The 25,453-nt window shown below is 36.6% G+C and overlaps 1 protein-coding gene across 7 annotated transcripts in view; it reads left to right on the top strand.

Annotated features, from left to right (window-relative positions):
• Positions 1-24,337, top strand: part of AKAP11 (A-kinase anchoring protein 11) — a 44,429-nt gene extending 20,092 nt beyond the window's left edge. For 2 of the 7 annotated variants that reach the window (XM_059839081.1, XM_059839080.1), the window contains exons 6-12: positions 430-694; positions 1,146-5,802; positions 8,093-8,248; positions 11,981-12,094; positions 12,801-12,847; positions 15,266-15,426; positions 19,979-24,337. In XM_059839081.1, the coding sequence (XP_059695064.1) occupies positions 430-694; positions 1,146-5,802; positions 8,093-8,248; positions 11,981-12,094; positions 12,801-12,847; positions 15,266-15,426; positions 19,979-20,125 (5,547 nt within the window). In that variant the 3' untranslated portion in view covers positions 20,126-24,337. The remainder of the gene's footprint in view (positions 1-429; positions 695-1,145; positions 5,803-8,092; positions 8,249-11,980; positions 12,095-12,800; positions 12,848-15,265; positions 15,427-19,978) is intronic. The other 5 variants (XM_059839084.1, XM_059839083.1, XM_059839082.1 and 2 more) reach the window with 5 other exon arrangements.
• The last annotated feature ends 1,116 nt before the right edge of the window (positions 24,338-25,453 follow it).

Raw genomic sequence — 25,453 nt, 5'->3', positions numbered from 1 at the left:
AAATGCCATTAATGATAGAATTTTCACTATTTTTATTTCTATATTGTTCCCATTATTACCACGCTAATTATATTCTTTCCAATTACAAACATTGCATATAAGATTAAAGGTACCTCGAGTAAACAGATATCCTATAAACTGAAATATTATATGGCATAAACATGCTCTGAAATACTGTGTTCCTCCACAAGTTTTTAATAGATTCTTTGGTATGTGTTATCATGGTTGGGTTTCATTATTGCAGTGATTTATTTAAAATGCAGCCCTTACAAAAATGAAGAAATCATTCTAGCTATCACTCTACATAAACTGTTGAATTCATTTCCTTGTATTTAAAATATTATAAAATTATTTACTCTTCGTAAAAATGCATTGAATGAATCCCTTGAAGATTGCTGTGTTTGTTTTCTTGTTGCTCTCTTTTTCTAGAATCAGGTTCCCGAAGTGTTTTGTGTGATGAGACTGTCTCCTTCCTTCCCAAGGATCAAAGTTGATTATATATTCACCTTGCTAAGCAAGTATACTGCAGGCATAAGATATGCAGTGGAAATAAACTCTTCACAAAAACATCAAACAGAGACCACCCATGGAGAAGATGATGACACCAATCAGTCGGTTTCTTCAATTGAGGATGATTTTGTCACTGCTGTCGAACACTTAGATGAAGACGAACCTTCAAAGATACTAAGTGCTGGTAAGTTCTTGCACACTTGTAGAAGTTGGTATTTGAAATTTAGGCTGTTAGGGTTTAATAAAAAAGGAAATGTAAATAAATTATAATTTATTTTTACATTAATCATGCTTTGTAAAGGGATATTATGCAATTGAAAAATTAGTTTTTTGCTCTTTTCACAACAGCTTACCAACTCATGAACAAAAGATTCTAATCTCAGTGTCAGATGGATATCAAATAAAATCTTGTTCTACTTTGTGTGCTAAAAAATACATTAATTTGTCAGTGATTAGATTTGTATAATAGGATTTAAAGAAAATGAAAGATTGCTTTAATCATGAAAGATGAGCTAGCATTTTGCAGCAATAGTAAACCCAGAAGTTGCCATTAAAATCTGTCCCGTTTGCTGTAGTTCTGTGGAAATTCTTGCTTTTGAAGCTATCTCTTTTTACCTTTTTTCATTTTTGTTCAGGTACATGCAGCTTTGCTTCTCAGAACCATCGAGATGCTGCTTCACAGACTGTCCCTGCTCAATGTTTAGAAGCTGTTGACTCAAAGATTGTTGTGGGTTCTGCACATCGAAGATCATCTGCCAGATCTTCTACTTTGATTGATATTTTGGGACTTAAGGAGCTGCCCTCAGTAAAGAATTCAGTTACAACCTCAATTTCTGATCCCTGGATACAAAGGAGTTTCTATAAGCCATATAATCCGTCTGATCAAGGTGTTAATTTTTTACGTAAAACATTGTTTTCTTCCTCTCCAGCTGAATCCTCTGAGTCAGATTGCTCCAGCCCCAGCCCCATCATCTTCTTAGATGAAGAAGGGTATCAAAAAAGCTTGAAGGCAAAACTTCAGCTGCCAAAAATTCCAGTAGTAAAAGATGGTATAGAGGATTCAGACTCAGAAGTGAGTGAATTTTTCGATAGTTTTGATCAGTTTGATGAGCTGGAACAAGCCTTGGAAAACTCTTGTAAAATTATTAGGGATCCCATCCTAGGGAATACTGCCCAGAAAAGGAGAACTGCACATGAAAAATTATCTTCTGCAAGCATTACAATGAACCCTCAGAAATTCAAGTTTGATCGTCCCACTCTCCCAGCCAATGTAAAGAAACCAACTCCTCGTAAGCCAGAATCACCGTACAGCAGCATCTTCGAGGTCCCAGATTCCCCTCGCCCGGTTAGAACATCAGGGGAAGAGAATGGAGGCTTCTTCAGCCCCATTAGAACATCAGCCTTCAGCCCCCTGGGGGGCTGTGGTTCCTCCGAATGCTTGTGTCGAATTAATCTTGGTGGAGAGGGGACAGGTCAAAGTCACCCTGATGCTGCTTATAACAATTATTCGGCATATGCTGACAGTGTTTCATGTGAAATACTGGGTTCTGTTCTTTTTTCTGAGTCCTCATCGGAACAAATGTGCGCAGAGAATGATTCAAAACACAAAAGGGTGACTTTAAATGAGAAGAAGAAGCAAGCTGCAGATCTCAAAATGAAAACTCGTAAGGAACCACAGAAGCAAACAAAATCTAAACATAAGTCACTAATGATAAGAGATAGCATTCAAAAGTTTGCAACTGAATTGGTTGAAAAAAGTTTTGGCAGTGCATTTAAGGACCTCCAAAAAGGTGTTTCTTCATGCACAAATGCACTTTGCCATTTGGCTGCTAGGTTGACTTCTTCAGTCTTTCAAATGGCTTTTTATGAGATTGGAAGACGTAGAGCAATCTCGCTGAAGGAGCGTGCCATTAATGGCATAGCAAACTTTTTGGTGAGCGAAGCCATAACCGGTGCTTTGAAAGAATTGCGTCAGGTAAAGAAACAAATATTTAACAACACTGTTGCACGGTTTGCAGCAGACCTCGCTGAAGAGCTTGTGTTTGAAGGAATCATGGAAGTATGCCAGTTTTCATATCCATCAACACCTACTGCACAGTCCTCATCATTTGATTATGAAAACAAAGTGGTAAGATCCTATGCCCGAGATTTGTCTGAATCTGTCATTCAGGAGGCATTTATTGAACTATCTCAGGTTGATGTGACCTTTACAACACAAGCAGCCATTAGTGTTTCCATGGACAATATCAAATATGTAAGTGCAGAAAGTATGTTAGAGTCAACACAGACTTCCACAGTTTCTCCTAATTTTAATGATAGCGTAGCACAAAAGCCAATCCAAGACTCCAAGAAGGATTATACAGTACAGCAGGCTCTATTTTGTACCTCTGGTGTTGTGAGTTCAATACCTGTGCCCTTAGCTGGAAGAGCCCTTTGTCAGCAACAGGCTTCCTCTGATGCTTACAATGTGAAAGTATCCACTGTTCCAAATGCTGATGACAGTACAAAAATATTCAAAGACTCCACTCATCCATTTTTCACAAGCAGAACAAGAGAGGAGGAAGTCGCTTCTTTCAGAAATATTTATCTAACTTTAGATCACAGTCAAAGTACGGAAAGTACTCCATCCCTCTTCTGTAGCCAGAATGATACCAAACTAACAAATAACAGATCTGGAATGAACAATAATTCAGAATTAACAAGTGGGTCAAAAGGCATTAATACTTTCTCTGGAACTATGGTAGATATGATCGTAAATGAAGCTTATGAAACCATAACCTCATCTAGAGTAACAAAAGCAGTAGAAGAATATTCAGATTTTTTAACAAGAAAAGTAATAGATAAAAAACCTTATGTGCAAGGTACTGGTGAAGACACCCCTAAGAGCATGTTTGCAGATCATTTGGCCAAGTATGTCATAAAACAATCTGCCGAAGAAAGTAAAACTGTGTTATGCAACACCAGTGAGAATTTAACATGTAATGTGAGCTCACAGGCTTACAGAGATACCAGTCGAAAAGAACAATGTGTGATACAGAAGCAAGAGGCTGAGAAACAAAATAATGTTTCTATAATTGTGGAACAACAACAGTTGCCTTTGAATAATCCATGTAAATTTGTTACTCCAACTCATTCTGTTCAGTGTATTTTAGAATCTAAAGATTGTTGGCAAGAACAAAAAGGAAGCAATTTTTCTTCAAAATCACCACCGCCTTGTTCCACTGTGACTTTTGCTAGGCATGTTCTAGAGGACTGTACTGACACAGGAAGCTGTTCAATAACATGCTTAAACAAGCCTTCCAAAAAAAGTGATACCCAGAAACTATCAGCAGGAGCTTTGAATTACAGGCAGATTGATTGTTTTCTGCATGCAAGTAGCTTGCCTTCAGAGACGTTTGGCAGTGAAGGTGCTTTGCAGATGGAAGAAAAATCAAGCCTGAAACATGGAAATACCTGTTTAATGCCTGACACACCCCCATCGACTCCTCTAGTACCATGTCAAGGTAGTTCTGAAAGGAATCTAAGAAAACTGTCCAAGAAACTCAAGGGAGAATTAGCAAAGGAATTTGCACCTGCAACACCACCTTCTACACCCTACAATCCATCTACCACTGATTCGTCTGAAACTGAACACGACTCTTTGGAAAATGAGGAATTTATGCTGAAACTCATGTGGTCACTTTCTGAAGAAGTGGAAAGTAGTGAAGATGACGATCATTCTGAAATGCCTGTTGAGAAAGGGGAGCATTCAGCCAAAACAATTCAGTATGCAGACTGCCTAGCTAGCCACATAATTTCAGTAGCAACTGAAATGGCTGCTTCCCATTTAGGTGGTAAAACAAATGAAAGAGAAGCTGGCAGGCAGGCTCAGTTAGGGATGCAAAAGAAAAGATGTAGATATACTGCATTTGTAAATATCCCAGAAGAGACATGTAATTCCTTGTGGAATTATGCAGGTGATATGGCAGGAAAAGTCATCAATGAGGCCAAGAAAGTAGTGAAATCAAGGCATTGCAAGCTGTTGAGGTTGAAGCGGGTTAACTGCCAGGTGGATTGCTTTTATGTGAGTAAAGGTGATAAAGATGGTAATTCAAAAGAATGGTGTGGCCCAGTACAGGACCAGTGGCTGGGAGAGAGAGATTCATCTGGGCTTCCTTTACCACAAGGTTCAGGCACAGCAGGTTTGACTTCCAAGTACCCAAGCTGTGAAAGTGTGACTGATGAGTATGCAGATCATGTTATCCGCATTCTGAAAAGAGAAGGAGGTAATGCTGAGCTGTTGGTGGATCAGTACGCCAGCAGACTTGCTTACAGGTCTATCAAATCGGGCTTGCAGCAAGCTGCTAGAAAAACCAAATTCAGATACAGCAGAAAGACATTTCCTGGGCAAAATGCACAGCTAAATGGTAAGCTGGAGCTGATCAAAGCAGGGAATAAAGATGCAGTACAGCAGGTGAAAAGCAGCATTCACCACTGTGAAGGTCAAATGTTCGAGAGGAGTGTCCCTGCACAGAGAAAGGAATGTACGGAGTTGTTACATTTTTCCGAATCCCTTGCTCACAGTATCACTTGTGATGTCAGGAAGAAACTGAAAATGTCAGGAGCATGCTTGCCGAAGTCCCTTACAGATTCCTGTCTGTATAAAAAGACTGAATTTGATGAAGTCACAGGGGATCTCATTAAAACAAGGCTTTCTAGAACATTTCTTCCTTTCTCCCCTGATCATAAACTCTATCATAGTACAGGTAATATAAATGAAAATGGCTACAGTGAAGGTATAATTCAAGCTATAGAACAATATGCTAGGAAAGTAGCAGATGATACTCTAGAAATGAGTTTAGAGTCGGCTCTTCTCCATGTGGCTGAAAACAGAAAAAATGGGGATAAGCTCTCGTACACTGAGAAACTGTCTCCTTTTTATGGAACTGTCTGTAGATGCTGCAGTATGAAGGAACATCGGTACTGTACAGAAAGTATGTCCCATCATCTACCTGCACAAGGATCCTGCATTCCAGTGAGGCATTTTCTTCATTCTGGATTGGGTGGTGCCTGTCAAAATTCCAGAGTGTTTCAGCTCGATATTCCCAAAATTCACGTTGATGTAGAACAGAGGACAGTGTTTTCTGACAAGGGGGCTACTGCAGCTGTAGAGAAAGCAGAAAGAGAGCTGAGTTACACAAGTCTGACAGCTGACAGTGGTATTGGACAAGATGGAGTCAGTTTTGCTGAAAGCCTTACTACTGAAATAATGACATCCGCTATGACTAATATTGGTCAGGCAGTTACCATAAGGTAATACTAATTTTCTCTTATTGTTGCATTTTGTACCAGAAAAAGGATTGTTAATACAAATATGTGCTCAGAAGGAATGTTAGATATATTTTCTTAGAAAGATACACTTTATGTTCTGAATGCTTTCTTTTTGTTCTTCTGGTTATATTTAAATGACTCAGAACTAGGGGAAAAAAGCTTTTTTCCACCGATGTGAGCTTGAAGCCAAGGATACTATGTATGTCAGCACATATGTTCCAGCAGGTGACTAATAAGTGGAACTTTTTGTTTCAACTTCAAAATAGTACCTCCAGTTGTACGTACTAGTCCTTACAGGTTTTGTTGATCTATGAGCCATGACAGAATCCAGGTTTGTTCCCTGTTCATACTTCCTCTTCAACATCTGATGCTGGTCATATGAGCCATTGCTTTGTAGTATGAACACTTCATTTTTTTTATTATGGCTATGTTGTGATAGTGTCTTTACTACTAGAAAAAAAAAGCAAAAGTAAAATAACCTGTTACTTTAAGAAAAAGCAACTTACTAAACTACGCTTTAGCTTATAAAATAGCAATACAATAACGAAGGAATTGACTTTGAAATTCTTGTGTATTTAGCAAAGAGTAACATACTGTCTCCTTTATTAGGCTTATAAATAGGAAATATTTTCCACAGTAAATCTGTGGCAAGCAACTGTTTGCCAAAACTGATTGTGCTGTGATCAGAGTGAAATCTTTTCAGGTCCAAGAGAAATCCGTACCCTTTTTTTTTTTTTTTTTTTTTTCATTTTGAAGTAATATTTATATTCCTACTTTTTTTTTTTTTTTGAGGGGAATTCCTCACACTGGTTTCTTTCTCTGGTGTTTAGAGGGGCATCATGATGAACAATAAATTGATTTTTATATGTTCAGTGGCTAAAGGCCACAGTGGGACTGAACTGAATTTTTTCAAGGTTTGATGTGAAACACATGCATACTAAGAGCATAAAAGTGCTCTTGATTATATTGTTGGTCTTTGCACAACAGGGTGAGTCTTTACTTGATGTGTGACAAAAGAAGAAAGTCATGTGGTGATGTTTTTCTATACCTATGGTTTCAAAGATGACACTTTTATTAAAAAATTCTAATTAGAATATGCCAACAACAAAATGCAGGGTTCAAAGAGATACTGTTTATTATTAAATTTGGGGCAAGGAAGTGTTATTAGAATTTTGCTGTGACAGAATTTATAAATGTTTCTTCTATTGTCATCTAGCCTATGGTATGTAATGTATATGATCCGTGAGAGACTTCCTTGTGTGATGTAGACAACTGGTGCTGGTATAACTGTAAATAAAAATGAGAAAAATTACCTTTTTTATTACCCTGATGGGTTCCAGTTCAGGAACACATTTGTGCAAATTAATGCTCACTGGAGCAAAGTGTTAGGAATGATGTGGTTAAGGTTGTCTTTTAAATAGTGAATGTTACTGTGGCTGCTTGCTATGTGGGAGTAGGCTGATCATTTTTCTTGAACTTCCTACTGCTTCATATATACATATATATAGATTATTACAGTGTGCACATGAAAGTTAGTTCATAACTGCATGTTCTCATTTTGTAAGGTTTTTTTTGTTATATTTGGTTTTTTTGAATAAGGAATTCAAGCTTCTCTAAATGAATTTTTTAAGTGTCTTCTGAAGATTATGGGGTGTATTTGCTTGATTAGTTTTTGGATGAAAAAAATTAAACTTACTTCCTGAGGGGAAAAATTCTGTACAAGCCGTGCATTGATGCACTGTCTTAAAGGAGAAAAACAAAACTTTTTTTGCAGAAAACTTTCTAAAAAATGGAAATCCTAATATTTTAGTCACCAGTTTATACTTAAGCACTTTGCCCTCAGTAGCAGGCTGCTTAAATGCTTGTACTGAAGGCAGGCCAGGGAAAATAGCCAAACTGTTCTCGGGTGAACAAGTTCAGAAATGGTAAGTCTTCTAGTCAGGTGTACCTTGATACACAGGCTGAAAGGCTACAGTGCCTCCTGTGGTTCATAGCAAATAATATTCCAAATGAGAGAATTCTTTGTACCACTCTCTTTGATTTCTAATGAAAGAATTCCTAATAGCAATCCCTGATTTAAGCCTGTTGATGTTTCAGATTAATTTGGTTGCACTATTTCTTGTGTTCAGAATAGGGCATAAATTAAGGGATTCCCCACCTTTTCTTTTCCAATGGAATTTAATGTCTTTGGAATGGGCTTAAATTGCTGTGAATGAACTAAACACAGATCGCATGAAATGCAGTGATGTTTTTGTCTTAAATTTTTGTTTAGCTCTGTTGGAAGAGAAGGATTTCACTCTGTTGAATCTGTTGTTAGCCAGCAGATGAGTCTTAGTATTGGTGATGATAGCACTGGGAGTTGGTCCAATCTAAGTTTTGAAGATGAACATCCTGATGAGAGCAGCAGTTTTCTTCACCTAAGTGACAGGTAATTATAAAGATGTTAGTATAGTTAAGCAGTTACCTTGTCATCAAGTGATACTTCTCCTGGGGTTTGGGGGAAAAGAGATTATTTTTGTCTTCAGCACACAATGACTTTTTTATTAAAAATGGCTCTAATATCATGATTTTGTTTTCTTACAAAATGTTGTTGGCCATGAATGTTCATACTCTGTGAAATATATGGAGATATATGATGCCAGGGAATCACATCAAGTAAAACCGAACATATAAAATTTAAGTATTAGCAAAAGATGTAAGCATTTTAAAAACAACCTGTGTAAAATACAGCTTGAGAATACAGTTTATAAGTTGTGCTCTAAAATATTAAAACCTAATCCTTGAGAAAATATTTTCTATAAATTCATTTATTTTTGAAAAAAAGTAATAGCTTAATTTGCATTATGAGCTTTTACAGCTATTTTTGTCTTTTTTGGGACTGGAATTTATAAGCTGCTTTAACAGACATTGGTGGAGTATTTATATACTGCCAACCATAGACTTGCAGGTGTGTAATACTGGAGCTTACCTGTTCAGGTTCGTGACTTTTTCTACAGAGCTTGTCACTGTACTGTTCCTGGCTGATTGCTAACTAACAAGGATTAGAATGGCAGTTCTAAAATTTACAATGTCTCTGCCTGTTTCCAGGGAGAATAATACTGAGAGTTGTGGCCCCAGCTTCTGTATAAGGAATGTATGAGGAATGAATAAACTTAGTTTTTTGTGATTGATATGAAAAAATTCAGCATTTCTGTTGAAGAATAGCAGAAATGGGAGAGAGATTTTTTCTTTAGTTAGTACTTCCAGCATTGCTGAGATTAAAGAAGGTATGGGAGACATGCTTGCTTAAGTAATATCTAAATAGGTTATTTGGTACCAATGTGAAACTACTCAGTTAAATGTCTGCAGTATTTTTCATGTTTTGCTTAACTAAATAATTTAATCAAACCACTACTACAATTTATCACTCATACACCTTAATAATTTTGTAAAAGAATGCATTAACTCAGTGTTATTTTAGTAAAACATCATCTCTTGAACAAGTGAAAATGATGATGAAAATCCGAGTAGAAGGGAGAATATTCACTATGTTGGCAGTTATACAATATAATGTAAATTAGCTGATAAAAGGAAAAAGTATAAAAAAAATTCTGGACCAGTACTGCCTGTGTTGTATTTGTGATTTGTTTATCATTGCCAAAACAGATGTAAATGAAAAGAAGGTAAATTTTTTAACTTGGAAGAAAATCTGTGGCTCATTAGAGGAGGAATGACCTGAGTTAACATGTTAGTCATAGAAGGGGAGGCATAATTTGGATAGTAAGGTGTTGATGGAGGAAACATGCATGTGCAAATTGATCAGCTGGTTTTACAGAACTAATTGTGGCTTGGTAACAGCACGTGTGTTTGTCTGTGTTGCTGAGCTTTATCAGGGGGAAGCAAGAATCTGGGATTTTTGCCTTGTGTAAAAAAAGATAGCCGGGGGAGATCTGTAACAAGCACAGATTCAGTAATAATACCCTGTTGTGGTTTAACCCCGGCTGACAACTAAGCCCCACCCAGCCAGTCAGTCACTCTTGCCAAGGTGGGATGGGGGCGAGAATTGGAAGAGTGTAAGTGAGAACACTCATTGGTTGAGATAAAGACAGTTTAGCAGGTAAAGCAAAAGCCATGCACAAGCAAAGAAACACAAGAAATTAATTCACTGCATCCTGTGGGCAGCTCCATTAAGATGAAAAGTATTTAGAGAACTTGCTAATTAGTTATGCAGGGAAGTGCTTGTGTCTTCTGCTTTTCATGCCTAAATCTGGTGACTTAAATTTAAAATTAAAAAGTTCTTCAGCTTTCTCTCTAGTTGATTTGTATGCATAAGCATAGGCATAGACATAGGCTTTTCATCCAGCATCCAGGCTGGGTTATAACTCAGAGCAGAAGCCTCTTGCTTTTCTTGTTATTCTTCTGCTGACTCTTTGAAGACCTGCATGAACCTTTACAGAGGCATTATAATGCCTTTGTCTCATTGTTGCTTGTTTTGTGGTTACAGAAATTTATTTTAAAGACTGCTAATTTGGCTGTTAATTAGGAAAAGGTCTCATCCCTTTCTCATAGCTCACTGTAATCATATGGTTCAATAGGTATGATTATTTCAGACCAAGATTGACCTCTGTAAAGTGCATTGTCTTTTACCTAATCAGAACAGTAGTGTGCAGAGGTTACTCTGTTAGATTACAAATTCTTTATCCTTTAGTCTGCGGACCAGCGCAGCTTTTACTTCTATTTTTGTTTTGCATTTGTAACTTCCAGTGAAAGAGGCACTGTAAGTGTAAAGTATTGATACCAATAGGCTAGATTAAATTTTTTATACCTGTAATTTAATGATTTAAAGCCAAACTTAATATTTCATATAAAGTGTGATAGTCTCGCACAGTAGCTGGAGAAATGTTTTTTAGACCAGGTTTGCATTCTCTGCAAATTGGTTTCTTCAGAAGCTTCTGCTCTTTAATTTTCTATTTTTTTTCTTAGCATAACAAGAGATCTCTTTGAATTCTCTTTGGACGTGTAGTCTAAATAAACAATAATGTACTGAATAAGGTGCTTGCAACTTCATGTTATTTGAGTGTGTTTGTATTGTAGACTTGCTAACTTGCTGTTCACTGTTTGGAAATTGGGATCCAAGCAGGCATGCTGGAGAGCAAGAGACACTGATAGGTGATAATGTTACTGGCAAACACTTGAAAGAGATCAGTGTCTGTTTCTTGAAATGTTTTCTTCCCCCATTCTGCTGTTGGCCATGAGTGGAAATGACCTTCAACAGTTACATAAAACTTAGGTGGAAAAAGCATCTTCCTGCAGTAGTTCTTCTCTGCAGTTACTCCACAGCTTCTCATGCCATCTCTAGTAAGCAGTCTGCTTTCTTGAAGAATGCAGGATATTTGGAAGTCCTGTTCTTGGAAGGCTTCCAGACATCCTCTGGGGGTGGTGTGAAGTTGAGGAATGAGATTTAATCATATGAGTTGTTCAGTGTGGTACATATTGACAGGCTTAACAAACTGTGCTATTTATAATGACTGAAATTAATGAGTGTAAGAACATGCTCCGTTTTTTCAATTGTTTGCATTAGGTTGAATGTAGTCATAGAATAAATGCAGTATTTTTGTGAACTGTGAGTGAAGTAATCTCTTCAGTATTGTTTTCATAGATTTAAAAACCTCCTTTTTTTAAAAGATCAACTTGCAGAACAATATTAAAAATGAAAAAAAAAATTCTTTAGGAATTCTTTCTCATCAGGTTGTTGGAGATCGTTACTGGGTTTTTGGAGTGAGATGGAAGGATTTTGTATGTGAAATTGTCTTCACAGTGCATAATTTTATTAACTGTTAGCTGCTCCTTAAGCAAATAATACAGATGTAATCTATTTTCTTAAGAGTAATCGTTTTGGAATTGTTAGCTTTTAGAAATATCAAGCGATGTGTTTAGACCTGAGGACAGAATTCCTGCTAGCACTGCTCTGAAAAATTAATGAGTACAAATTAATACTTTTCACCAGTGTACTGAAACCTGCTAGTTTTACATTATTGTGCACATTGCTGCTCTGGCTGGCACTGAGAGTCATGTTTGTTCCAGTAAACCTAGGAAGTATCAGTGCTCTTGCGTTAAATGTCTTGGCTAAAGAGTTGTAAGGAAAATGAAGGTTCTAGTTTGAGCTATTGTTCTTTTCTAGTTCAGCTGTCTTCTCTTCTTCTCCTGGCAGTAATGGTAACAGCAGTAGCTGGAGCAGTCTTGGTTTAGAAGGGGATATGTATGAGGAGAATTTATCCTTTCCAACATCAGACAGGTTGGTTGAGTTGAGAAATATAAACCAGATGGGTTCTTCATAATTAATGCATGAAATCATCATTTTTGAAAATAAAAATACAGTACATTTTTTATGTTGATACATTATTCACACTCTTCTCACTTAATCACAATATGATTTTTTCATTAATTAATCCATCCTAAATGATTAAATTTTTCTGTGCTAAAACTGATTAATGTATTTTGCTTGCAAAAGGGTCCTTTTTTGCATGTTCTTGCCTGCAGTTTTGTAAGTCTTTAGATTTACTTTTTTTTTCATGCAGACTAGAGCTTGCTTCCTACAGGATTTATGGGTTTTTCCCCTTTAGCTTGTGTAAGCTTTCAGAATTGCATAGTAATTGGTTTTTATAGACCACTTAGGCTTACCTGTAGCTATATCTGTGACATAAGGTGGCTGAACCTTTTCACATATGAAGCAAAACTATTAAAATCAATAAGCAGCATCTTTAACACCTTTCTCATTTCTCGCTTCTCTCTTCTTTTCCTAAGAGAAAATCTTGTGACGTTGATGATAAGTCTGTTTACAGCATGAAATGGTGTGAGAAGCAAAGCTGCTTTTCATGATCACTCCTTAATTCTTTTATGATTTTCTTGTCGTTTAACCTTCATTGCAGTCTTAGAATTTACTGTATTTACTGCATATATTGGATTGTATTCATATTTTTGTTTTCTTAATTAAAATACAGTGATGGAACAGAAGATAAAGATGAAGATTCCAAGGATGCTGTGGAAGGTAATGTCAGTTCCTACATATACTACTGTTCTTGTCCTGTGCACTGTACATAAATTTTTTGTTAATTCCTTGCCTTTGTAGTCTGCAATACAAGGTGACAACTCTATAATCCCTATTCATCATAATGAATGTCAGTCAAGCGTCAGAATGTTCGATTAATGCCCTACATAATCCTCTTAATACACTGAAATTTGCAGCCTTTGGGAAGTGCTAGTTACTTACTGATGCTTACATGAATTCAGTAACATAAGGTAGGGAACTTTGATCAGCTTTTTGAAAGTGTGAATTTATGTGCAGAGCTTAACTTTTAAAAAAATATTTGTTAAGGAGCCGTGGCAATGAATCTGCATGGCTGCATTCAAAATGCTGATGAAATTCCTCAAACTGTGCACATTAATCTTGGGAGCGAGTCATGAAAAACAACAAAAATCTTGGATTTGATGTGTTTGCTATTTTCTCTTTCTTCTTAGTGAAGTACAACATAAGGTCTATCCAGAATCTTGTTACAGCTTTGTGGTTTGTTAGAAGATCTCTGTGGTCTGGTTCCATTGTGATTGATGCGCCAAAGTTTGTGAACTGAAATAAAAACAGCCAATACACAGTGTGTGAAGATGGTTTTAAGATGAGCTGATGTTAGAACAAGTTGTAACAGAGCTCTTCTTTGTGTTGAGTATGTTCTGAAGATGAGTGTTTCCAGGAACCTCAGCTACTTCCTTACAGAGAATATTCTGCCTTGTTGCACATCTTTAAGTAGTCTTAGTGTAAGCAGAAAGATGTGTGTTTTTTTGATTGGTTTGGAGTATTTTTTCTCTCTTTTTAAGTTCCTCAAAAATGTATATAAGAGACCAACATCTCTTAATTGTATTAAATCAGATGTGACTCTAAGAATATAAGAAAATAAAGCTATATTAATAAGTATTTTTTCCTCAGAATAATTGTAATTAAAATATTTTCTACTCTGTAGGTTTCATCTGCTTTATCAATATGTTTTTGCTTTCTTTTGGTCTCAACTTTAAAAGTTCTGGCATCTCAAATACTCAAATTGCTCAATTAGGATAGTGATGGGATTTTTTCTTTAGATGGTTTAGGTGTCACCTACTGTCTGTAGTGCCTTATACTGTATTAAGGATTTTCTAGTGAAATTTTTCCAGTGTAAGTTCCTCACCTTTTCACTGTTATTTTGAAAAGACTCTTTCTGTTTTGTAATTGTACGACTCTTTAAACAGTGTGCTAGGTAGAGCACTTTGTACCTGGTCTAGTACATTCGGAAGTTCTGTTCATGTCATACTTGGAAATGTCTGGCTTTTTCTAAGCTGACTGTGCCTTGGTCACCAAAGAATTTGAATCAAAGCCTTATTATCAAATGTGCATCTATTTTATAATACAAAAAAAGTACCAAAATTTCCCAGCAATGTTACCACAATTCTTTCCACCCACTGTCATAATTTTTTAAAAAAATTGTTCTTTCTCCTGTAAAGAAGTTAAATTTTGCGGCTCCTAGACAAATAATCTATTATCTACTGAAAGCACTGTTTGACAGTTTTGCTAGTTGATTTTCTCTTGCTTTTACTTCTGGGGGAATCTGTTTCAGCTTGCTTGACTTTGGAATACCTTATGTACTTCAATTGTCATAACCTGAGTTGGAAGAGTACTGAGGTTGAGCTAAACTCAACATGAATAAATGTTCTTGTTGCTGATATATTCCATGTTTCTAGAGTCAAGTTCAGTAGTCTGGAAGCAGTGGCTCTAGCTTGGAGAGCACTACATACATGCCTAATTGTTCCTGTGAGTGTTACAAAGGATCTCTGTGGTAGCTGGATACAGAAACTCAGCTTGGGAACAGAAGTTGACAATACTGTAGTTCCTAAGTGTTATTAACGCAACTACTCTTCCAATGCTGTACAAATTTGTGGAAGTTATGCTGTAAAAGAAGTGTTGAAAAACTGGATATGCCTCAGTAAAAGCAGTGGTATATTTTGGAAATTTCAAGAGGCAGTCCAATCAGTGCAGGAAAGAATTCAGAAATACTCACTTCTTAAAATGAGTTAGATGAAGGCATAGCAAAATGTAGCAGCTGGAAATGGAAGGAGCTGATGGACCATGTGAGAGCCATTGGTGTTCAATGAACAGCAATGAAAGTCTATGCTAAATTTCTTGTCATTTGGAATATATATTGTAGTTTAGGTATCTTTTAATATATAGCTATGTTTGCACACAGTTGTAAATGGGATAAGCAATACTTCCTAATGGGAAAGTTCTGAAACACTTGAGACCAATCTAATTTTTTCCTTTCACATTATCTGTGTATACTAAATTGAGGGGTTTTTTTAGACAATACAGTCTATAAATAGTGAAGTACAGAGATTTTTTTGAAACAATTTGAAACTATAGATTTGCTTATTTTATATTTAATGTTAGGTTTGGAGCAAGTGCAAAAGACTTTATCAATAATGAATATTGATCTGGAACCAAATCTAGTGGACCCACAGCTCAGAGCAGCACTCCAGTGGCTGGCAGCTTCTGAAACAGAGGTGTCTGACCTTCACTTCCGCGACGCTGCTGCAAGGGAATTTGTCTTTGTAAGTACTCGGGCTTGATGGGTGGTGGGAAAGGGGAAGGATTTCCTTGGCTTCCATTTGCTGTGATATACCAGCTGCTATTACTTCATTTGCTGTTCACTGCTGAGGAAAATCATTATTTAAATCCTGAGAGGTCAAAGTGGAACAGCATATTTCACCTGAGTATATACCATACATAAACCAGTATTCATCGAAGCTGTTTTTTTCACTTCTCCACTTAAAAGTGTTTTACTCCAAAAAGTATGCAATTACATCATTTCTATTTGGTGAAAATTATATTTTTTCAAGCATTTTTTACTTAGTATTTAATTGTTTATAAATTGAATCTTTACGAGAACTTGGTAGTGCAAATTTTTTTTCTAACTGAATGTGTTCTGCTTATGGTTGTTTTGTTTTGGTTTGTGGGGGTTTTTGTTTATGTTTTGTTGGGTTTCTTTTGATAGCAAAGATGCATTTTCTTGTGAGAAAGAAGTTTAGTTTTGAAGTAAATATTATGTCTTCATTCTGTAAGCTACTAAAACCAAAACTACTAAAAAGAGCTCTCAATAAGATTGTTTTATTCTTATGTGCCTTTGCTTTCGTTTTATTAATCAAACTTTCAAAGAACTGGGCATTAGCAATTTGTGTGTCTTTGGAAAGGCTCAGTATTTTGGTATGTATGCTGTCCTGAGTATTTCCATCAGAAACACACGAGGGAAACTTATTATTTCAATAAAATCATAAAACCTATTCTTTCATGGCTGCACACCAAAATACACATGATAATCTGGATTTTCTTACATTAAATCTATATTTTTTAATCAACCAAGAAATTACTTCAACATTACCTTGTTATGGAAAGGCTAACTTAATAGATATATAGGAATTGTCTCTAATGATGAAGTTAATAATAATTACAAAATATTTGTATTTTGTGACCCGATAATGTAAAAAAATGCTAACGTGATGCCGTTAATAGCATTTTAACAATTAAGATCTTGACAAAAATTACTTACTGTACTTACCAGTATACTAAGGAAGAAAAAGCTTGCTCTCAGTTCTGAAATTTAATATTGACTCTTCAGCTTAGGGCTTTCCAAAGCTTACATCATCATGTCAGGAGAAAAGTGGAATTACTGGGAGGTAAAGGTCAGTATGACAAAACAGACTCCCAGAGCTGGATGGATGTGTGCACTAATGGTGCTTAATTACTGGACACTTGTGGTAAGAATGTGAAAGGTGCCTGGAGGCCAGTCCGGATCGTACCTGGTCTGCATTCTCCTAAGAGAGGCTCCTGCCTTCCTCACACACAAAGAGAATGATAATTTTGAAGTTTTTTTCTGCCTATGTAACTTTATAGAACGTGTATTTGATTTTGAGAGTAGGAAGTTTTGCATTCTTATTTGAAATAACCCAGAAAGTCTGGAAACATTGTTTTGGCATATAGAAATATATGCCCTGTGCTCCTTTTCTGGAGCTTGGTATGTTTGATTTAGAATTATTTCAAGAATATATTTGGCTGTACATTAGTTCTGACAGAGTGGACTTTGTACTTCTGTAAACTGGAAGGCAGTTTGAGAATACTTTTCTCCATTTCTGTGCTATTTGAAATTGTTTGATTTAGTCCTTATATGTTTCTTCTTTGTTACCATGTATAAGTGCCTTAACACAAAGAAGAAAATACATCACTTTTTCTGTTCTTACATGCTTGGCAGAGCATTCTTTGGAGGTTTTTGAAGGTTTTTGTCAACGAGCTGGGGTTAGGAATAACATCCATTCTGACCTCATGAAGTTTTTTGCCTTCTCTTGAAGATCTGTTCATCTGTTTCAAGCTAGTTGCACATACTCAGGTAGAAGAGTGGTAGGACCCACAAGTGTTAATAATTTATTTTCTGTGTACCCGAGATGTGTATCTAACAATATAATATGAAAGACACAAAAGAGATGGCAGGCACCTCTTTTTTAAATTTTTCCATGAGTCTCTCATTGTTTGGCCAGCTCTGAGTTAAAATACTACAGAGCTGTGCTGCTGAGATTTGAGCCTATGCTCCAGGACACACAGGAAAGATATTAGCTGGCTGTGTATCTGAGCATGACTCCAGCTACCTTAATAAGAGGACATACCAAGAAGAGCACTCAGGAAAATAGCAGTGTCAGTTATGTGTGCCCTCTTAAAAAATAATAATATTTTTCTACTTGACACTTCAGTTATAAATTAATACTAAGTTGACACTTGAAGGTAAGTCCTTCTGGCGGGCAGTAGTCATGCAGTCCGGAAAATGCTACAGTAGTTAATTGTTTCAGTTAGTTTTATAGATGATTTTTAGTTGTACAGATGCAGTTATGGTAAAAAAAAATTGAAATTTTGTTTCCCTCCCCGGAGGCAGAGAATGATTACCTGCTTTTTATTCCATCCCCCTTCCCAGTTGGAATGTTCTCCGGCCCAGACCGAATTAAATTGGAAGCGGTCACTCCCGGTTCTTGCAGAGCCGAGCGCGCCCCTGCAGAGGGCGCTGCAGCCCAGCAGGAAGCCATGCCCGCGGGGCTGGTCCCTCGGCAGCCGCGGGGCTGGGGCATCTCCCGGGCACCCTCGGGAACTAGCCCGGCTTCCTGGGGAGCCCGCCGGGCCTTAGAGCTCGTCGGGAACAGCTATTTGCTCTATAAGCCGTGGGTGAGTTCTGGAAGGGAGCAAAGGCGTGTGTGAGCTGATCGCAGCAGGGTGGCGAGCCAGCGATGTGATGTGGCTGCAGAAAAGGCAGAAGAGCTCCTAGCGTGTATCAGGCAGGGAATTGCTTGCCGCAGCTGGGTAGGAACTTTTACTTAAGGGTGCTTGTTATGCTCAGCAAAGCAGAAAGACGTTAAATATCTATGTATGGAACAAAATACATTTGTTAGGAGGATAACAAGAAACCAGTAAATTAGAATAGATAGTTCTTGACTTCTGTGAGATGCCTGACAATGTGGACATGCAAGTGCCTGGATTAAAAAATAGTATGTTTTCCATTTTTAATGAGACCTTACCTACCTGTTCTAAAATTCCTGTTTTGAGCAAACTCTAATATTTCACTTGTCTGGCAGTAAGAAACAGATTGGTCACCTAAAGAAATAGTGAGATTAAACCTAAAATTAAAAGTTAGGTGCCAGTTCTGTGGTTTTACCATAGTGGAAAACTTATTTGGACCGAAGTTTTATATTTTATTTGCTGAAGTAGGTATTTGGACATTAGCCACACTTTCCTCTGGCAGAGGAAAGAAAAATGACCATTCTTTTATAAACCAACAAACATCATTTACAAAATTGCATGTTGTAGACTATAAAACTCCTACTTCCTGTGCTCTGCTTTAAAATTCACATAAATAACTACAGATTTCAGTCTCTTCTTGTATAGAAAAGATGTCCTTAATTTCCACTGAGAAAAGTTTCCAGTATTCAGAATAAATTATGCTCAGAATTAGAGAGGATTTTTTGCTTGGTCAAGTTAATGTTTTTCTCAAGAAGTTAATTGTTTGATACATGTTTTCATGCTCATGTTCTTTCTGTCAGTCCTATCACCTGCTTTGTTGCAGTTGGAACATCATCTAGGTAAAGAAGCAGGGAAAGATTGTCCTCCTTTTTATTTTTTTTAGAACTTTATATTGCAATCTGACAGGTCTCACAGTAGAAACTATATGAATTTTTAATTTTGTAGCTGTGAAAAATATTTCCCTGAACACTGTGTATTACTTTTTTTATACTTACTATATGGAATGTCTTGGTAGGGACTATAAAAGGAGGTAAAAATTTACAGCTCCAGAGAATAAGTGGGGTGTCTAAACTGTGTTTACAAAATTCAGCATTGACAGGTGTCCAGAAGGCTACAGAGAATACTTTGTGTGGGTATTTGTTTATTTATTTAAACTAAAAGATGTTAGGTTTTTACTCCTGGGCAAGCTGTCAAATTCATTCTTTCCTTAGGGTAGGCTTTCTTACACACATAACTGAGCTTGACACATCAGCAATGGAAGATTTTTTTTTTTTTCCTTTGGATCCTAGGGGAAAAGAAATGTTTTGAGCTACGCTGATCTCTGCTCCTGAGTGGTAGTTTAACTTAATCATCACCTTTTCCTCCTCCCCAAGATGTTAGAATTTCCCAACTCTGAAGAAACTGTTTTCATTGAGGGTAGTGTCTGTGCCACCCCAACCACACTATATGTTGTGAAAGGAAAATCCACATCCTTTTATTAAGACAGAGTTTTGTCTTTTCATACATGCATTATTGGCATGGGAGGGGTGGCAAATGTCTTAATCTTGTGTTCAGAATTTCCTGTTTTCTGCAGTCTTGATGAACCACAGTCTTCATACCTGTGGCACCACATAATTTGAAAATGGTGCTCCCTCCAGAAGAAAGTTTTGTGAAGACTGCCCTAAAGAAAAGTGCTTGATTTTTGCGGAAGTTTTTGTTTTTATAGATGTGGGAATAATGATTAACTCATTACAACTGATCTCTTATGACCTAATGTTTCAAGAATAACTTCTGTAACTTAATCAGGATGTCCTAGTCAAAATATTTTGTGTTCTCCTGTTTCCCCTTTAGCTTTCTAGAAGACTGAGAGAAAGAGATTGGAAAGTTGGAGATCTCTTGCAAGCAGTGCTGAAGTATTGTGAAATGATAGAGACGGCATCTGATGGAGAGCAAGCTCTGAGTAAATCTTTGGTCAGTTGGCTTCTGGAAAATGTCTGAAAAAATCCAAAGATGCAACACTCTTAACTTCATTCCTCTTCTGAAAAGAGATAGAAGGAACACAGATGTGTAAAGTAAAATTCAACTAGTGAATGTTTAAGTAATAGTCAGCGTTAAAAGACTTTGAGGTGAAAGTCAAAATAGCTGTGCTGTGCTTTGTGATACTGTGCACATGGTATGTTTATTCAGTCCATAATCGGTGTTGTCCACCCACGCATAAATTGTATTTACTGCTGTGTTCATACCACTGAGAACTATGAACAACCCTTGTTTATGATCGTAGTCCACAGGAGGCAGTCTCAGACATGATATTCAGGATTCCCCTTGTGCCAGGATAGCTCTTTCTCCCACTCCTATGTGTGCTATATTCACAGCAGGACAAAGAGCACTGAATTCAGAAACAATCTGTTCTGGAATATCTTGCTGCAGACAGTGGAGAAAATATTCATCTTGGCCAGGTGTTACATGCCAGGAAGAAAATTGTGAGCTGCCCAAGCAGCCCCTTAATACAGTCTGGCTTCGTAGCCACCTTTATCCATTTTAACTTTGTGTGAAGGTGGGAGAGTCTGCTCTGAAATTGCTGAGGTGCAAAGGCATGAATTTGTTGACTCCTGTAGAGCTGGTAACTTCTGGTAGAAGGGCAGAGTGAGAAGTTGAGCATGATTTAGTATGTAATTGTTTTACAAGGTTTCCTGAAGCTTGCCAGTCAGATTTAAATTGCTAAATTTTTTACTGAGGCTTTTTGTATGCAGATACTTCTATGACACTAGTTCTGTGTCAAAGAATTTGTACATTAGTCTCTCACGCAGATGTGTTAAAAGTAGAAGATAGAAATTTCTGGGGATTTTGGCCATCTTTTTGAATAGTTTTAATTCCTTTCAAAGCAGCCAGATGTGAATTTTCTTTTTATGAATAAGGACAGTTTTGTTACTCAGTGAGCACGGAAGTGTTTAGCAAAGAATGCTAATAAAAATTTAAAGGAGAAATTTCTTAAAGATTGATTTTTCATTTTTGTTAACTACCTTCCCTGAATTTTTTTAAAGGCACTTTTAATTGAATATTTTTAGCAGTCTTGTCAGGTTTCTCACCAATGCTGCTGATTTGCCTTTCTGTCTGAAGGGAAATCTGAACCTTCACTTATCCTGTGGTTTGAAAATGTTTTTGGAATTTTTTTTTTTTTTTTAATATATCCTTTGAGAGAAAAAGGCACATGCTAGTGATTACCAGGTTGCCACCTAAAACTTGGCAAATAATCGTAGAGTGTTACTGATTTTGGATGAACAAAAAATCTTAATAGCTTTTTCACAGAAAAATATACTGTTGATACGGTGCACAGTTTTGTGATCCCAAACGAGAGATATGGTCTCCAAATCTATTCCTGATTTTTAATGGCATATGTACAATTCTGATTACCCCTACCCCAGGAATTGCTTTGAAATGTCACATTGGTAAACTCAAGAGCACTGTCCTTGCAGTGTCTTTGTGTTTCAGGAGAGCATTCCACCAGCCTTTTTGCAGAGACATGGTTGGTTTTAGTCCTCTTTTGTCATCTGGATTTCTGCCCTGGATCTCACAAAGTTCACCTTTCTCACAGAGCCAAGATTTTTCATGTTTTTGTATATGCACATACATGCGTTCACACATGTGAATCCACACAGGTTTGTTTATCTGTATGTGTATGAGATCTCACTGGTGTGAACTCTTGGTGCAGACTTCTACCACTAAATTAAAATTCTGTTATGCTTAGTTTATTTCCTCACTTCATATATAATTTCACTGATTGAAAAGTCAATGTATGTGGCAAAAAGACCAAAAGCCACTTCAAGGTCTTTTGTATTGTTATAGGTAATATAATCCAGGCATCAGGAATTCTTTTTCTCCAGAGCCCAAAGCATGTCAGAGGAAGTTATTTAATTCCTATGTTTGGAAGATAGTTCTAGTAGCAAATATTTTTAAAGAATTGTACAAAGGTTATCTGGATTTTTTCCTTCCTCTCCCAAACCCCCTGAATTCCTTTTCCCCTTTTTTTTTTAGGTTGATTTTTCAATATTGTTTTCGACAAAAATTTGAAATAATTCCCTGGATATAAGACCTTCCCCTTAACACAGCAATAATATAATTGTACAAATTTACCTATAAAATTGAAATGTCAAGGAAATAAAAGGCTAAAAGCAGTGCCTCATGACTAAATTTTTCTCACCAAGTGTAATTTCAGGACATGAGGATACAGTACAGTATAGTAAAATAAGTACAGTATAGTAAAATGTTTCTGTACAGTGAGGAAGATATTGAAGGTATTCCAAATATACAAAACCATACATTTAAAAAACCTACAACACAACCAACAAACAACACTGCAGAAACAGCCATTTTTTAAACTCATTTATTCAGAATGATGGATTTTGTAAAGTTGGTGATTTTTCATTTCATTTACTTTCTTGGAGAAAGGCAGAAGATTGCGCCATTCACAAAGCTTACAACTATTCACAAAGTTAAGTGGACAACAGTTGCGCTGAAAAATATTTTTTTCTGGAATCCTGTTTTCAGACTGGATCAAATATGTTGTGTAACTATTGATTGGTGTTACGTTAAGGAAAAACTTGTTTTATTATCCTCTGAGGAAAGTAGCATAGTTTCCAAATTTTCATGGGAAAAAATGGTATAAAATACTTCATTTTTACTGAAAACAAGCCAAAAAAAACAAACAAACAAACCAGTTTTCTACACAAATTGTTTTAAATTTGTTCGGAATTACTTGACTTTCCTCCTTCTGTATGAAGTTAAAAAGCATTACTCTAGCCTGGCAAAATTATTACAATTGAATAATTTTAATAATCTTTGAAAACCATACTGTGACTGTATCTAACTGGTGCTGTCTGCCATATTAGTGAGAAAGCTGTTCCTTGCCAATGCAAGTCTTAAATTACACTTTTACTGAGTTTAAAACTCCTGACCACAAATACAGAAATGTAAGTGAAAACTCTAAAAACATGAAGGGCCACATTCTGGTCCCTTTAAAGCATACAACTCTGCTTTATAAACAAACATAATAAGGTAGAGTTTGTTTCATCTTGCATTTTTTCTGTATGGGAAACCCTGGTAATTTAATTTTTATGTTGAGGAAAATATATCCTAGGATGTTATTGTTTCAGAAATCACCCAGACACTTCATAAATACATTTGGTGTTCTAAAAAATCAAAGTGTTTTGATGTTTTGTAATATTCTGTAGAAAAAGCAGTCCCTTTGTAAAGCAAGTTAGCAGTGGCCATATTTTAAACTAGTTTAAGTATTCAGAACAGGATGCATAAATAATACAAAGTATGCATAAAGCCTTAAAATGAAAACCGAACAAAACTCAAACCCATATTCTAAAGTTAAAGATGATTTGCTGTCTCCAAACGGGAATGGGAAAAGGCAGCTCAGATGATGTATGTGAATGCAATTTCTGTAGTATCTTTGTTCTTGAGTTTTAGAAGATTGTGTAAGCTTTTTAGAGAAAAGCCAACCAAAACCCCAAAACCCAGAAACCCACATTCCGAGACTAATTAGGTCTCTCAAAAATGGTATCAGATTTTAAGTGTTACATTTTCTAATGTAGCTTTGTCTGGGACCTTTTCTATGAAGAGGGACAAATTGTTGGAGATGGGAACACAGTGAGTAGTAAACACCAGCGCAAACCCCTGTAGTTCTAGACAGTCGATTTGCAAAGAAAAATACAAGATTCAGGAATGATTTTTATTGTAAGAAATTTGGCTTTTCAGCAAGAGACACTGCTGTCAAACATTTACTGTACTTGAGCTCTGAAGAGGCAGGTACAGAGCCCAGCCACTGTAGTCACTTTATTTTGTATCATCTTTGTACATTCCTGTTGTATAGCTGGTGTTGTAGGTTTAGAGGGCCTTTGTTCTAATGTCTGAACAGTATTTAATAATAAAAATTATTATAATTTGCTGGAACTGCAGCTTATTTGTGCAGTGTTACAGTAATTCACAGCCCAGTTAGTGATGCAATTGTATACCAAAAGCAGTTTGAATAACTAAATGTTTATGTAACTGTACTCAATGAATATGAAGGTCTTGTACTGTATAATGGTGACAAGTTTTACCATTTTAGTTACTTAACTATATTCAGTTTTCAGATTATGAACTCCAGGTTGCACTAAATTCGTCCTTGTTTTAGCAGTGGCTTAAAATAAAACACATTTCACTGGCTTTGAGAGTGCTGTCGTTTCTTGTAAATTCATGGAATATTATTTTTCTTTTCAGCAAACACAGCTAAGAGCAGTCTTGGTCGGTGGCTTGTGTGAGGAAGGCTCTTGAGGAAGGGTGTAGTAAACACTGCATCAGTAGATGGCATACTTCTTACAGAGTTAAATTGGAGTCCTGCAAGGGGTGAGGACTCTGCTTTACTGTCTTTGGGTAGAAAGGTGAGCCCACAGTTCCACTGACATGCAGTAAAGTGTCACATGGACTCTACTCACAGCACAAGGGGGATGTAAGAACAGTCAGCTCCATCTTGCCTGGGAGCTGGGTTAGTAAGGTTGCCTTGGTATTTCCATGTGGACTGTTGCTTTGTCCAGTATTTGGGAAACTAGCTTAGAACTCAGCTTTAGTCTTCTGGATAAATCCAAGAATATTCTGCTAGTGAAAATGTATGAAATAGGACATTTTGCAGGTTTCTTCACTATCCTCAAGTGTTTTAGAATCTTGTGCAATCCCCCAAACAGCATATTGTCAAGTACCCTGAAATAGGAATGCTGAGCAGAGATGATTTGCACAGTACCATTTCTAAGATTCAGAAGTACTGCTGTTGCAGGTAGCTGTCTTTTGATGTATAAGTTGTGAGTCTACTATTCTCAGCTGGGTTTCATTTCAAGAATTAGGAAATTTTTGCTGAAGTTACATTAAAACCAGTAAGCGTGAGTAACTCTCCTTGATTATTTTTGCAATGGTTGTTTAAAGGAAGTTTCTTTAGTATTTTGAGATTGCTTCCAAAAGGAGCATTCTTGTGTTTCATTAACATATCTGTTTCAAAGATTTTTTGTTTGGGTAATGCCTCATGGTCAATCACATGGAAAATACGTGTTAGCTGAAGCAAGTAAATAACTTACTCTTCAAATACTGTATGTTCAAAACAAGGCAAGTAGTGCGTTGGAAACAAGGAAAAGATTTTCATAAAGGGAAAGAAGATATTCATGTGGAAGATAAATCTGAGCTTTTTTTTTCCTGCCTTGGACTTTATTTTTCTTTCATTCAGCAGTCTGGTTCTGGCTGGTTTCATTCAACCACAGAACAGTATCCATGCACTTTGTTTAACCTTGGTGTATT

This window comes from Haemorhous mexicanus, chromosome 2, assembly GCF_027477595.1.
Source record: "Haemorhous mexicanus isolate bHaeMex1 chromosome 2, bHaeMex1.pri, whole genome shotgun sequence".
Lineage (NCBI taxonomy): Eukaryota > Metazoa > Chordata > Aves > Passeriformes > Fringillidae > Haemorhous > Haemorhous mexicanus.
The sequence above is the reverse complement of the archived record's forward strand: the minus strand, read 5'-3'. Positions and strand labels throughout refer to the sequence as shown.